We start from the raw sequence: 16,456 nt of genomic DNA, 5'->3' as shown, positions 1-16,456 counted from the left end.
TCTCTTTATAGCTTTAATCTGGTCACAGAAAATAACAGTGGTGAGGACTCATCAATCTTGGACTATTAAAACTAAGACGATGCTGTGAAAGAAGCCACTAGAAGATCACTAAAATATCTCTTCTTTCTCAGATATTCAATATCCAGTATCCTTCACTGTTTCCAGTTCATTGTCTCCCCTATCATCAAATTTCCATGTTATTTTCCTCCCTTTTTAGTACTTTTATAGATCTCAATAGACTGCTTTTCCATTGTACAACAGACAACCATGCAAAATTAAGGGTGGATAGCTCCAAGAAAAAAATTCCCTTTTGATCACTCTTAATATATTCAGTGTCAGTAGGCTTAATGATTAGTAAGTACAAGGGGTGCCTGAGTGGTGCAATCGGTTATGTGCCTGACTCTCAGTTTCAGCTCAGGTCATGATCTCAGGGTCCTGGGATCAAGCCCTGCATCCCACTCAGGCTCTGGGCTCAGAGTAGAGTCCTTCTGGAAAGCTCTCTCCCTCTTCCTCTGTGCCTCACACTCATCCTGCTCATGCTCCCTCCCTCTCTCCTTCTAAAATAAATAAATAAATCTTAAAAAAATAGTAAGTATATAAAATGAAAGTTCAATTTGTTATTCTAAGCTATATGTAGCAAGTGATTTTTGCAGTTAAGTATTTCTCAAATGCCATCACAAACAAATCCAAAGATTATTTTAAATGTTATCCTATATTCCTCTGCTGAATTGAAGAACTATTGTGAAATAAAATACAGTAATATAGACTGTGAATCATTAATAGGAAAATATAGCAAGCAGTATTTGGAAAACAAGAAATTATACAGAAGGTTGTGCAGCCCACTGTTCATTTCAGATGTGCTTATCTCAACATTTTCTTGGTTCATAATATGCTTGGATAGAGGAAAACAAAGCTGTACATGTTATTTTAAGTGCCTATATACTAAGAGTTTGCATAATGTGGATAAGATTATATCATATACTTTCTTCCTATAGTCCTTTGTGAGAATACTCGGTATTTGGTTGCCTTTTAGGATACTGAACACTGTCTTTGGAAATGCTCTAATGTCTTCTAAATCCATTTGTTGACTTCTAGAATAAAATTCATCCGACACAATGTATAATAAAATATTTTTTGTGTCATGGGAAAATTTGAGGAAAAAATATATATGGAATGAGAATATAAAAATAAAAATAAATTTAAATTCTCACATAGATTATAATCTCCTTGAATGTGTAGCCTAGGTATTATAATTTAAGGTAGTGTTGGAAAATAATGGTGTTCTTACACATGATAGGAATCCAAAAGTTTGCTGCTTCTTATGACATAGAAATACATTCTATCATCATAATTGATTAGACTTGTTGATCTTTTATCCACGAATTTGAATTAATAGAATTTTAAAACCTATGCAGATGTTAGTTAAAAAAATAGAAATGAGAAGCAGTATTATATTGAGAACCATCATTCTTCACAATGTTAGTTATAAGAACAGGAAATATTTAATGGCTAAAAAGACTAAAAGCAATGTTCTAATTAGTGAGACACAGTGTTTTTATATTGATATTATTTTGTTCCTTTTTTTTTTTTTTTTATTCCAAAGCCTTCTCAGGTTTCTACCACGTGGTTGATGATGGATGAAAAATAACCCTGTGTGTGCCTGTGTGTGTGTGTGTGTGTGTGTGTGTGTGTGTGTGTGTGTGTATGTACAGTTATGCCTGTGTGCCTACGAGGATATTCAGGGAGAAGAATACGTATGAAAAGATAACTAGACTGAATGTCAAAAGAAAGCTACTAATATCCCATCTCATTTTTCCTATCTATTCCTCCTAAGTATTCTAAGAAATCACATGTGTACCACATACCAAGAATCAATCACTGGCTTAAAGTATGGGGGTATAAGAAAAGTAGTTCTTCACTAGTTTAAGGGGAAATTTGCTTAGCTGTTAGCATTTGTGCCTAAATTTACCTAATCCACTTATATATTTGAGAAACTCTCTCAGCTCCTATGTATTCTAAACTGCAGAGCAGAGAAAGGGAAGCTGAAAACCGAAATGCCTAGAAAAAACTGATTTGTCACTAGGAAATTTATTTGTACCCTTATGAGGTCCATTTTCAGAGTATTAGAAAGGTAATTGCTCCTATTCTGAACATTTCTATTTTTTGGGCCTCTCACCAAGCCCCAAATTCCTTCAATGAAACTTCTTTCTGGAAACTAGTTAAGAACAAATATAAAATATGGCTTGTCCAGACTAAGTCTGCGTTAAGTAAGATGGCACTCTGATTCCTGTGGTCTTTTCTCTTTCAGCGAGGCATTTGTGTTGTAAAAAGACAAGAGCACAACTGGTGTTTTAAACAAACTTCATGCAGATTTCTTAGAACTCATGTAATGTAAACTAGGGATGTGTATTTAGTATCACGTCTGCTCAGTCCTACTCTGAAAGACCAATTGCTATGGGACTAAAGAAGAGGTCAGTAAACTACAGCCCATGAGCAAAACGTAGCCTGCTTCTTGTTTTTATGAATAAAGTTTTATTGGAATACAGTCATGCTCACTTGTTTGCATAGCTTTCACACTGCAATGATATCATAAAGTAAATGCAAGAGAGACTGTCCTTTATAGCCTGAAATATTTACTATCTGGCCCTTTTCAGGAAAAAAATTTTAACACTGGACTAAAGGATGCTTTGTGGATTTAATTACATTAGAAGAAACTTCCATATATATGACTCTGAGCAATCTCTAAAATTATGACTACAGTTATAAGCTAGATAGTATTGAATAGTCTGTAGGCAATAGTACACAATAGCAAATAACACTCAACCCACTCCAGTCTCAGTTATATTAGGGAAATGTTTCTGCTGCTTGACCTAAACTGTATTTTAGCAAGAACATTAAGAAAGCTAGATGCATTTTTATACCATGGATACAGACCCAGTTTACATAAACAGTGTTGCCAACTCACCTGATTCTACCCCTGGGGTGCTCAGATTGCTCTGACATAAAGCTTGTGCTGCTGAGGCGTGAGGCACTGCTGGTTCGGGAAATGGCGGACACATCACTGACATCACTATCTGATGATTTGGCAGAGACGTTATCACAGCTTCTGTACTGATCTTTATGTATGCTATACTAAAGATTAAAAACAAGAAAGTGTGAGCTCCATCATCAGGTTGTGGGAAAAGAGACATACATGGTGAGGTTAATGACTACTTAGCCCATGCCAAGTAAAAGTGTACCTTCAAAAAAGTAGTGTGGAATAAAAAATAATACAGACACTAATGTAATATATGATTTTCAATACAAAAATCCTACATCCTTTGAGTGGTAAAAAATGGTTTATGAAGACTGAATTATAAATCAAACAAAAACTTTAAATGTTTGGGCAGAAAATTCATTGAATAAATTACTGGCATATACTTGAAACTTCAAAATGTCCTTTTTTCCAGTGTATTGGTTTCTCTATTCTTACTTTGGTTGTCATTATTGCCTGTTTGGTCATCTCTACTGTATGCATGGTATAGACTACGTCTTTTTGTCTGTGCTTTTGATTCTTTCCAAAACTATTCAATTTACCTACACAGTTTCTCTGTTTTAAGACATCAATTTGTTTCACATTTCTTCAAAATATATATCTCTTCATAAAGGGCTGGTATTAAATTAAGGGCCTGTGCCAAGGAGGAATAAAGCAATGGAGGCAAAAACTGGACCTCAGCTCTCTACTGTAGTTTAATTAGACATTTTCAGATTTAAACTATCTGCTCAGTGTCAAAAGTAAAAAAAAATGGGATTCCTATTAAAATTTGAGCATACACTATATGTTGTATTTTTAAATTTGCTTTGGTATTCATTACACCTAAGACTTTAGAAATCATTAGGCAGAAGATTAAAACATGCAAAGTTGTCAGAGCAGTTAAATGTATTCCTCTATTTGACTCTTATTGCAGTAGATGACATAGCAAGTAGCTTTATATATTATTATTTTATATTTGTGTTTTCATCATAATAAATAGGTTATAACATAACTATTCAACCGTAATTATATATACTTTTAAAATACCTGATTATTCAGTGTTTCTCTTATTTTTGGTACTGAAAGTTTAAGATAATATAACTTTTTTAATTTTTAAAGATTTTATTTATTTATTCATGAGAGACACAGAGAGAGAGAGAGGCAGAGACACAGGCAGAGGGAGAAGCGGGCTCCACTCAGGGAGCCTGACGTGGGACTGGATCGTGGCTCTTCAGGATTATGCCCTGGGCCGAAGGCGGCCCTAAACCAAGCCACCTGGGCTGCCTCGATAATATAACTTATTAATGATAGAATACATGACTAAAAGAAAAACATGACTAAACATTGGGTATTTAATTTTCTTAACAAGTAATTTAATTTTATATTTATGTGCTGAGATGTGAAAATATCAAATGTTTATTAAACTTGCAGAAAATCTCTTCTATTTTCTGATGCTCCATATAGATAGTTTTAATGAACCTAAAATAGTCCAAATATTCTTTATAAAAATTTGCATAAATGTCTTGCTAAAGTACACTAATAAATGTTGCTAAAAACCTGGATCTGTATATAAAAAAGAAGTATAAAACAATAATATTTTTAAAAAAATCATAGAAAAGAGAATCATATTTATTTAATAATCCTTCAGGTAAGAGTAGTTCAGGCCTGAGGTATTTGCATGTTAGTTTTAACTCTTCATATCTCATGTGAATGTATTGGGCAAAGAATTTCACATCCAGGATGAAAACAATTCCAAATTATAGACTATCAATGAAGTTATCTTTCCAAAGAATTTTTTCTTAATTATGTAAGTTGTTCATGAAAGTCATATGTTAAATTATAATTCAAGGGAAATTCATATATGTGCAGAACTGAGAGCTACTTTACAACTTCGTGTATGATGTAACATTAATATGACTTAACATAACATGCATTTTAAAGTAATGTGAAAATGTTTTACCATCAATTCTGTTATATCTTATAGCATGATGCCAACATGACTCATCTCAATCAGAACTGTTTTTATTTATAGAGTGGATGTGGTAAAAACTAAATATGCTCACACAGCAGGATCTGAATTTAATACTGTTAGTGGGGTACAAACATAACTCCTATCTTACTTGTCTTGGAAACTATTTTGCTAAGTACACATATCATGTAATTATTATGATGCTTCCAAACATACTGAAATGATAGCTTGTCCATAAAGGACTATGAAAGAATTGGGTTCTAATACAATAAAAATCTACCCAGCTGTAGGAGATTTTCTGTCACTCTGTTAACATCAGAACAAATGTTCTCCTTATTGGCAAATTCCAATAATAAGCAATGTAGACTATAGCATAAGAATATGTGAATACACACAGAACTATTTCTCCAACTAAAGAAATCTTCCTTCTCTATAAGCCGTCTCTTCCTCAACATTTTTGTATATAGACTTTTGCTATTTCAGCAAAGAGATTAAACAGGGATTTTAAAAGACTATATATCATATTAATATCATATTAAAGTTTTCTATGCTGGGCTAAAAAACAATCCATCATTTTAACACAAGATCACAGTTTTCTTTGCATTTAGTTATCTGAAGAAAATGAAAGATTTTTACATATATTTTTTACTACTATATTTATTTTCAAAAACTGTTAGGAGTTTAATCACTTTGACTTTTCTTCAAGCATTATTTGTTCAATTTCCTATTTAACAATTAAATATTTTAATGGAAATAAATTTTATTTTGAGAAATATAATATCACTAGGAGGAATTTATACTAATACGGCAGAGAAATAAGTCATTGGTGTGAGGGGAGACTCTAATTATATGGTGGCTATTTTTAAAAATAATAATAAACATTCAGCAGCTCCCTACAAAACCCATCGCATCAATCTTGGTTGCTGTTCCTGGGTTATAGAAACATAAACAGTCTTTAAAATGTGAGTGCCTAAATGCAAACTCACCCTCCAATTATGAATTTCACCCCATCATTAAGGAATGCAACACTGTATATAACATCATTGAAAAAATAGCATCACATTTCACGGATCCTGAAGCAGTCTTGTGTGTTTTCAAAAGGAAAGTTAGTGCCAATTCCCTATTCAAGATGGAGTTAGGGATGTTCCACATTTTATTTTTTTAAAAGATTTTATTTAATTTATTCATGAGAGACAGAGAGAGAGAGAGAGGCAGAGACATAGGCAGAGGGAGAAGCAGGCTCCTTGCGGGGAGCTTGATACAGAACTCTATCCCAGGACCTGGAATCACGCCTTGAGCCAAAGGCAGACATGCAACTGCTGAGCCACCCAGGCTTCTCGGGATGTTCCATATTTTAAAGGAGGTGCCAGGTTTGAAACATCTTAAGAATTATAGTACATTTATCTGATAATTCTTTGCCCTGAAAAAAATCTAGTTCTACTGGTATTTAGTTCTAAATATTTTGAGAATAGCTAACTAATTTCTAATTTGGCAGAATTTCCACAAAGGTGTTCATCAGAAATGTCAAATGTATTAAAACACTAAAAAAGAATCAGGAAAGGAAAAAGTTCAAAAGTTAATTTATATTAAATTATAAATTTAGGACAATTCTAGTTCTTGATTATATGATTTTTGTAAAGTAAATTATAAAAAGGTTGGAGTAAAAGGATAAAAAATGAGAAAGAACTTCTCCAGTAGGTAAGAGATGTTCAACTGGCCTACTCTTCGAAATGAAACTACTTAAAATGGAAAATTACTTAAATCATTTCCTAATGAAATAGGGAATTCTTTTAAAAAGTTTACGTATTAGGCCACAATATGAATATTAGAACTGTAGAGGATTTATCTTTTACTTGACATATAAAATAAAAAATAAACTATTTTATCTTATATATTTTTCCTATCCTGTATTCATATAAGTTCTTAAAGAGACCATATCCTTGGTCTCACATTTATTGATACAATATATCATAATTTTATTTAGATAACATAGTAGTCTTAACTTATACAGTAAGAGCAACAATAATATATTTGAAAGTTATGAGTTTTTTAATATTCAAATGGGATGAGAGAGAAAAAGAAAAAAGATGCCTGTGCTAAGGAGAGAGCAAAGACAGAATATGATAATTTAACTGCATGCGAATTAAGTCATAGGAGAACTTCTGAATCAAACTGGAATGACATGTACATTTCAATGATGTAAGAAGCAGAACACAGCAATACCTAAGTTTCAGATAAGGAGTTCTAGGACTCATCACTCCACAGAAAGGCTTTACAAATTCTGGTAAGCCTCAGCTTTCATAAATTTGGTAAGTAAGAGAGCTGGAATAGAAGATTAATTTCAGGTATTTTTCAGTCCTAAATTTCTAAAAGTCAGATAATAGTCAGAATCTCCCAATCAAGATAAACCTATTTTTGATTTATTATAAATATTAAATATTAGTGGTTGTCTAGATTTTTTAAAAAAGATTTATCTATTTTAGAGAGAGAGAGAGCGTGAATAGGAGGGGCAGAGGGAGAGGGAGAATCCCAAGCAGACTCTGTGCTGAGTGCAGAGCCTGATATGGGGCTCAACCTCAAGACCCTGAGATCATGACCTGAGTGGAAATCAAGAGTCCTGGGCTTAACTTATTGCACCACTCAGGGCCCCCTCATGGTTGTTTAGACTTGTAACGCATTTCCTTTGTAAATTTTTTTGATCAACTGATTGATGATTGGAGTCCGAGTCCAGAATGATCCAGAAAGGCTAAGATTACACTAATTGTTTATCTCTTTCTTGTTTCCTATACTGTCCCTAACTTTGACTTGTTATTCTATTTGACCTTATCCTTTGACATAATGTTACGAAATTAATAAGGCATTTTCAGCTTTAATGAAGCATTTCCAGTTTAAAGAACCTTTCTAAATAACTGCATCTAACTGTGGAGGAAGAAAACCTAAATTATCCTGCCTTCTAATCACTACTGCATTTGTTGTAAAAGAAAACAAAAATAATGATGATATTTATAAAGAAGACAGACAAATAAGCTAAGTGATAATAATTAAGAATGAACCACAGAAAAGACTTGTAGAGCTGAAATCAGCAACTCTATGGCACATTAAGATATTCTGCTTACGTTTTTTTTTTCTTTTAATTTAAATTCAATTAGCCAACATATAATAATTAGTTTCAGATGTAGAGTTCAATAATTCATCGTTGCATAAGTTGGTTGTTTTTTTCTTAAATGATTTTACTTTTTAAAGTGTTGTTTCAGACTCTTATGGTACTGAGCCTCACTGAAATCAGTGACCCTAGGCATTGTCTCAATTAGAAATCCTATAGCTAATTAAGATGTAGGGTGGTAAACCGCAGCCAATACATAGGACTCTTTTTGAGTCTGGTGACAAGTCATATTTTGTGACCAATTCTATTTTTTTGTATCAGTCTCTGAATATCTGGCTATGTAAAGATCAACCCCCAATATTTACAAATAAGTAGGTTTTTCTCACATTCATATTTCAAGTTCACAATATTAAGTACAGTTTTTATTTAATCTTGAATTTCTAAAAGTCCATTACTTCCAAAAGGGCTTCTTGACATCAAATAATAACATGGGTTGTTCTGTAATGGCTGCTGCCACTTTTGTAAGTATTAAAAATATATGTATATTTTAAGTGAAACATATAATCTGTTTAAAATTGTTTCATGAGGTTAAAAATTCTACACATATTTTAATTAAAATTATTAGATGCTAATTAGCAGTTTATAAACTCCTAGTGTATCCTTATAAAATAATATTGAAATATAAATTAAATGTTTTATTGCCACTTGAAATTGTGATTTCAGTTTCTAAGAATATGATATCATTTATTTTTCTCACTAAAGACAGATCAATAAGAAATCTCACATTGCATAACTTGTGTCACTCACTAATAAATCTCAATAGTCAATATCAACCTAAAATAGTATTTAAGACTATAAACTTTTATCTTAATATTTTAAATGCGATATTAAATGAGATTCAAGCAATAAAATAGCTTCATTATCTTGCTTATTTATGTCAATTTGACTTGGTAACAGATCACTAAATGACTTTAAATCAAGTATTTACTTTTTCTCTTTAGAAAAAGACATTAAATCCCAAGTTTATTTTAACAAAGATACGTATCTTCTAAAATATCAAAAGGACAGAGGTTATGATGCAAGACCATCACGTGAATGATAACTTCTCTAACATAACTTGGCACTTGCCAGTCCTACCTGCAATACACACTATACATTTTTTTTTAAAGGGAAACTATTGGTTGGATACTACTAGTTTTACCTTGGAATATTGCTCGCGATCAAGTTCTTGACTAGAACCAGACCCTGTTGTCTGCTTAAATCGATGGACTTTCATTTTCATCTGTCTTGTTCGCTCCTCCACTACTAAGCTTGCTGCAAAAACACACAATGGAAGCCTATTAACAAAGGCGAAGCACTTTTTGGAACTGAATGGTTTAAGATTTCAATTCTTTTGATATGATTTCAATTAAATCAAATTTAGAAATAACTCATGACTAATAAACAAAATGCAGAATATTCAATGCTAGCACCTGTTAATCTAAAGGTGGACATGACTCAAATAACACAAAATGGGGAACACAAATGTTAGTAACAAAATATAAGTACCCTACTTCTTCACCTGATATGAAATATTTTCAATTCCATTTATAAATGACTATGTGAAATCAGATTTAATTGTGAAAATATGCTTTCCATTTAATCAACTGCTTGTTGCATGTACATATATAGAGAAACAAATATGCATACTGAACACATCACACATATATGCACATGCTTAGCATGCATGCACACATCCACTTAACATCCTCAGCTAACTGCAGTCATCTAAAAACTGTTTTAACTGATAAACACCTGCTTTTCTGAGGCATTCTTATTAAATCAATTTCTACCAGCAGTGTTTCATGAATATTTGCCAGTCTTAGAAATGAACTAAGAGAAAAAAAAATAGTTTTCTATTTCTAGTGGCTGTATCTGACCACATATATGAAATTCTTACATTTTGAAAATACAATATAATATTTTTAGCTCTTTAATTTGTAATATGAAAGAAATACATTACATTTAAATCTTTCTTAGTCTCCTAAGTAGAAGCGTGACTGTTTAGATAGGAAAACTACAGCCTTTGATAAAATACAAGCTATTTTAAGTCAGAATCCATCATAAGCAGCTTAGCTTCAAGACCTTGCTATTATTTTATACATTTTTACAAATGAAGGGGGAAAAAGAACTAAGAGCACAGTTCTGTGGAGAATAAACTCTTCAAAACATGCACGTGTGTTGTGTGAGACCTATGTTATTTTTTTATAACCTTCTGACAATTTCTCAGACTATTCAACCTCTGCAACACAATGCTAAGATTTAGTTTTAAGTTGTGTATATACATATATTTATGGGGGGGAAATTTTTTTGTGTGTGTGATTAAAGTACTGAGGCTTCTGCCAAGAGAGCCAAATGCCCTCATTATAATATGAATGTCGATATATGTTATTGACTTGGCAGCTGATTTTACCTCTTATGAGGAGTTTATAAAGACACTTGCTGGCAAATGTTTTCATTGCAATAGCTAAAGGCCTATCATCCTCGATAAAAGACACTGACATCGATTATAAAACTTAAGCAAATATGTAGCTTTTTTTGTGTATTCAAGTACAGATGAATAGCACAAGAGATAAATACATAGTTTGAAATGTGTGGGCAAATGTTTTAATTATACTTTAAGCATAACATTATTAGATGTTTAGCTTTGTTTAAATTCAGTAAATTAGGTAGACAACATCCATCCCTGACACCACTGTTCTGTGAATTAAGCAATGATGCACACTTGCTTTGAAAAAGCTGACTTCAGAGACAGTAAATGATGATTTTTATGATTAAAGGATGGTACAATGGAGATCTTGAGAAAAGTAGTAGAAATTTATTAAATACTTGACAATATAGATTAATGATTACTATAAAGTAAAAGGCTACTTGAGATTAATTAGAAATTGAGACAAAATCATTAAGATGCGTTATATTTACATAAAGCCATGTGCAATACAGAAAATGTACAAAAATATGTTTTCTGCCTTCTGCCTATGGTGTAGGTACCTTGAGATACTTGCTCTGTCATTTGCTTTGAGTATGGAGGAAATCAAATGAACAGTAAGTAATAAGTCATACTGTGCACTTAAAGCTTAAAGTAACTCAAAGTCATCTGTATTTGTAATAAAACCAAACTTAAATGACATTAGCTTAATATTCTCACCAAATAATATTATTTTTAAGATATTCTTCACATTGATTGGCCCATAGCTTTGTAACCTTCACTTTTATTATCATGAAATTCTTAGGGAAGATAGTTACTTACACTGAAAAGATAATTTCCCAAGAGCTACTGGCCTGAAGCAATCTGAAACATTTCTGGTGATTTTACCTTGCCAGGACAACACCTCAGTTCTCTAAATAGGATTACTTAGTTTGTGATATGGCTGTATTTAAATCTTTATGTTGCAAAACTCAAAACTAAATCATAAGGAGACAGTGGTAGCCTAACTAAAACGAATCCTAAAATTTTTTTTTTTTTGTAGATTTTTAAAAAGATTTTATTTATATTCATGAGACACACAGAGAGAGAGGTAGGCTCCATGCAGGGAGCCTGATGTGGGACTCGATCCCAGCACCCCGGGATCACGACCTGAGCCAAAGGCAGATGCTCAACCACTGAGCCACTCAGGTACCCACTAAAATGGTTTTAAATGACTTCATTTGACCTTCCAAAAATGACTAATACACTATCTTTATTCTTAAGGGAATAAAAGTTAACATTTTTTAATCTGTCAAAGAAAGAAAATCCCCAAATTTTGATTCAAAATTGTCAGTAGACTCCCTTGACTACCCAGAAAAAAATGTAGTTGCCATCTATCCTCATTGCTTGCTCTCAGATCCCAAGAACAGAAGCAAAATGCCAATAGCTTATCATTTACTAACTCATATCAAAACATCAAATAATTACATAAAATTCACATTTTTTTAGTTATTCTCAATACTTCCATATGGTATATACATTAGTGTGTATTCTGAAATAATTATTCATACAAGTTATTATGTTTCAGTAAATATTTTTTCTCCAAACATCAATGAAGAAGCTTCCATGTGAATTTGGAGAGTTTAACTTTTTTACAGAGTTTGCTTACTTGAGATGACATTATTTCTGAATTATTGGTGTGTCTATCTAAACAGTAAAACAATATATGAATTAAAATAAAATATCACAATTTGAACCAGAGGACATGATTATTAATGTAGATTTATATAGATACTTAGAAATGATTAAAAATGATTTGAATCCTTGGAATATGGTTATCTGTCAAGTATCCCGGTATAAGCAAAATTAACCATGGCCTAGAAAGCTCAAGTATCTTGTTTTGAAAAGAATGGTCATTTAAAATTTTTGCATTGGCACTTTTAATGCCAATAGCAAAGCTAAAATATGAAATATTTTCCAATTCTCCCATAAACCCTAGCATTAAATTCACATTTTAGGAGCATTCTGAATGTTGGCAGCATTTGTAAACTAACAAAATCATTAAAATGTCAGTTGTCATTCTGTTATAAAGGAATTTAAAAACTGGGGGACTTCTGGGTTTTAATTTTTTTTTAATTTCAAAACTGTCATATACTAGAAGTTAAGAAAAAAATGCTCTCATTTTCTACAACAAATTTAAATTGCATTTAGTTTTTTAATGAACATATAGCATAGGTAAAACAGTTAAAAGAGAAGGATGTTTGCTATAGATTAAATTTTAGCTATAATTGTGATAACGTGATATGAATAAACAATTCTTCTCTCCCTCTAAGGTACAATTAACACTGTAATTTTTAAAAAAAATTTCTATTTATTTATTTGACAGAGAGAGAGAGAAAGCACTAACAGGGGTAGTGGCAGAAGGGAGGAGGCTCCCCACTGAGCAGGGAGCATGATGCTGGGCTAGACCCCAGGACTCTGGGATCATGATCTGAGCCAAAGGCAGACACTTAGCCAACTGAGCCACCCAGGTGCCCAACACTGTAATTTTATACAAAAGGTATTTAAGTTGGAATTTTTCACCGTGCTTTCTACAAGCTGAATGCTGTGTCTGATGTTAAAAAAACTGTGCTTCTTCAAAAGCAGATAGTAATTTAGCTAAAAAAATATATATTGAATTTAATCCATTTTCTTTAGTTCCACTTCATTTACACTATTATTTTAAACTCTGACATTTTTAAATGAATGTACATATGTCAAATATCAACTCAATATTATAATTAAGAAATAATAAAACTAGAACCTTTATGGGTTAATTTAAAACCATACTTATGAACTCATTTCTTCTAAACTCAACAAGGACTCTGGAACACGAAAGGTGAGAAAAGTAAGGACGGTTTTATTTTATTTATTTATTTTTTAAAGATTTTATTTATTTATTCATGAAAGACACAGAGAGAAAGAGGCAGAGACACAGGAAGAGGGAGAAGTAAGCTCCATGCAGGAAGCCCGATGTGGGACTCGATTCCAGGACTCTGGGATCACACCCTGAGCCAAAGGCAGACGCTCAACCATTGAGCCACCCAAGCATCCCAGTAAGGACAATTTTAAAAGTCTATAGTTTATTACAATTTGCTAATGGAAAGTATTAAATATTATTAAAAAGACAGACTAAAATAATTGTTTCTCTTCTCATGTCCCATACTTTGCTATGAATTCTTACTCTAATGGTATGGATGATCTTTGATGAAATTCCAAAGAAGGTAAAATCATTTGCAAATACTGTGTTTGTGCCTACATGCATTTCTTCTAGATCTATCCCTTTCATAGGATTATTAAAGAGGCCTGTGACTTAAAAAAATAATAAAGTTAAAAGGTTAAATCTTCCCTAACTGTCCCTCACTGAAAAATGTCTATAATATCATCTCTTCCAAAGATAATGTAATTTTTTCAGGGAAACTCCTCTGACTTACAGATATTTGTGATTTGCTTAAAAAGATTTTAAATATTAAAGTTTTGTATAATTTAAGATAATTATAATTTAAGCATTACACTTTCTTAAATATATTTAAAATATAAATGAATTTACAATTACATAATGATAAATTTGCTCTGATCTTCAAATCCGAAATCTTCATTTCTTCCTATGCATCTACAAATTAACATAAATTTGGAGTTTCAAATGTTTGTGTTTATAGGCAAAAAGATAATCCAGATACTATATTGTTAAACCTTCTAATACTTTGTAGTATTCTAGGTGAAACATAAGTGTAAAAGAGAATAGGAATAATAAAAATTTCCATACTACTAAATATATTAAATTAAAAACATTATGATTATTTTAATTTATAACAGAGTTAGCTAGTACATCTGTCAATCATGACTGGAGGTTAATGTTTGTCAAGTCAACTACAAAGTGCTATCAGATTTTGTCAATAGAAAAACCAATGCCTCTGCTTCCCTACTTCTCAGTAGTAGTACAATGAGAGTTCAGAGATAACGAAGTCCCATCTTTGCTCCAATGTCTGTCCAGAAGAGCAATGGTAAATGACCACATATCTGGAATTTGTCAGGTAGAATGAGATACATAAATGAAACATTTACGATGTCTCACTTATTGACAGTATTGAAAAAAAAATTCCTTCTCTGAAGCACTTAAAAACTCATTGATAGTGGTAACTCAAATATAAGAAACAATATAACATGAAACATGGAGACTATAAGTAATAAAAGATTTAAAAACTTAGCTAACTGAATTTTTAACTATTATAAACTATATACAACTTGAACAGAAAGATGGGTTGATATTTGAAAATTCAAAAATGAAGAGTCTCTATTAACAGTTTTTTAGGCTTTTAAGTGACACAAATTGTTAAGATGTATAAACATTCTCCATACATCTGGAAGCAATGTGGCAAAACAGAAAGACCCCGCAGGAATGACTAGGCATGGCTTACAATCTTGGGTGCATTACCATTCATCAATTCATCAGTGTAGCCTTGATCAATTCCTGATACATCTCTTCATTATGGAGTTTTTATTTGTAAAGTAATAAGATTGCTCAGTTTAACTGCCAGATGTTATAGCTTATGATTTTGTTTATTTCAATAGGGTGTTAGAATTTTCTCCACGTTTAAAAAACAAAAAACTACAAATGACTTTCTCTCTTGCTCTATTACCTAATTCCCAGTATTATAAAATTTGCTAACTTTTTGCTAAAACTATAGATGTTAATGGGGGAAAAAATCAACAGTGCATTTTACATTATTATTTATTATTGTGGTTTATTTTTCCAATTAAAAAAGGCATTCCTTGCATATTCATCCTATTTTTGGAGTCATACAAGTGTAGCAAACAACTATGATATAAATACACCCTCTACCTTCCACACACATATACAGTATATCTACATGAAAATTAAATGTTTATAGTACTTTCACTACACAGAAATGCCCAAATTGTGGGTCATTTTCCCAAAATAAAATGCATTACAATTTGCAAGGGTAGAAATGTATCAAATTGTTTTCCTTGTGCTCTTGTATGATTTTCTTAGATATTAAGAATTGTGCAATCATAGTACAAACAATAAAAATAACAGATAACATCTATCCAGCATGAGAAGTATTAAATATAACAAGTAAATAACATGTAAAGTGAAAACATATTGCCTTTAAAGGCTTTTAAAGAAAATAACTTATGTTTGGTATGGATCATTGAAGTGCAATATTGGCACAGGCGGAATAGGTAATTTGTACATATAATCATTCAAATCTCACCATAGCCAAAGCCACAAGACCATTTCTTGTTTAAGCATGCTGATTTTCACTGAACTGTCTAAAACAAAGCTAAGATTACCAATCCCAGGCATCCCTTTCAGTGTTAAAATTGCCAAGCACCAGAGTAACACTGCAAATACTAGTCAGATACTTGACAGATTAGAAAGGCTCTTGATGAAATAATCTGTCATTCTACTTTGCCCTTTTGTGTTTCATAAGGGTAAACAGCTTTATAAAATGTATTTCTATTCTGGGGGTAACTTTTTTCCTTATGAGACACTTTCAAGAATACAGTTTTCATGAAAAGCAGCCCATGTATGTAAGGCTTCTCTGGGGGAATACCAAAATCATTCCCTGAGGGATCATGTTCTTCATTCCAAGTGATCTCCAAAATGTTTATTCATAGTTTTCATTATTCCAATTACTTATTCCAATCACATTATTTTATTATGCCATTACAATACAGATGGGAGGAGTATCTAACTTGAAAGGTTTGATGTGGCTTAACTGCTAAATTCAGCATCAATTTTTTGATAGTCTCTTCCCTTTTTAATATAAAAAGTGCTTATCAATTTTAAAATTTGTTAAAAATACAATATTGAAGGGAAACACATGCTGTTAAAGGAAAAAAAAATCACAGAACTTATGC

General features: G+C 31.9%; 1 protein-coding gene and 1 long non-coding RNA gene across 53 annotated transcripts in view; one reads left to right on the top strand and one right to left on the bottom strand.

Moving 5' to 3' along the window:
- RIMS1 (regulating synaptic membrane exocytosis 1) overlaps nucleotides 1-16,456 on the bottom strand; it is a 477,898-nt gene that overhangs the window by 85,352 nt on the left and 376,090 nt on the right. For 44 of the 50 annotated variants that reach the window (XM_035697433.2, XM_035697436.2, XM_025444990.3 and 41 more), the window contains 2 exons: nucleotides 9,287-9,399; nucleotides 2,966-3,132 (listed from right to left, as the gene is read on the bottom strand). The exons of the other annotated variants lie outside the window; for them this stretch is intronic. In XM_035697433.2, coding sequence (XP_035553326.2) covers nucleotides 2,966-3,132; nucleotides 9,287-9,399 — 280 coding nt within the window. The remainder of the gene's footprint in view (nucleotides 1-2,965; nucleotides 3,133-9,286; nucleotides 9,400-16,456) is intronic. 50 annotated transcript variants of the gene reach the window in all.
- The window catches only part of LOC112658739 (uncharacterized), a 178,237-nt gene that overhangs the window by 130,377 nt on the left and 31,404 nt on the right, over nucleotides 1-16,456 (top strand). For all 3 annotated transcript variants that reach the window (XR_003135929.3, XR_007401211.1, XR_003135930.3), the window contains exon 3: nucleotides 11,112-11,169. This is a non-coding gene — a long non-coding RNA (uncharacterized LOC112658739). The remainder of the gene's footprint in view (nucleotides 1-11,111; nucleotides 11,170-16,456) is intronic.

Source organism: Canis lupus, chromosome 12 (assembly GCF_003254725.2).
Source record: "Canis lupus dingo isolate Sandy chromosome 12, ASM325472v2, whole genome shotgun sequence".
NCBI lineage: Eukaryota > Metazoa > Chordata > Mammalia > Carnivora > Canidae > Canis > Canis lupus.
This window is presented reverse-complemented; position numbering and strand designations above follow the sequence as displayed.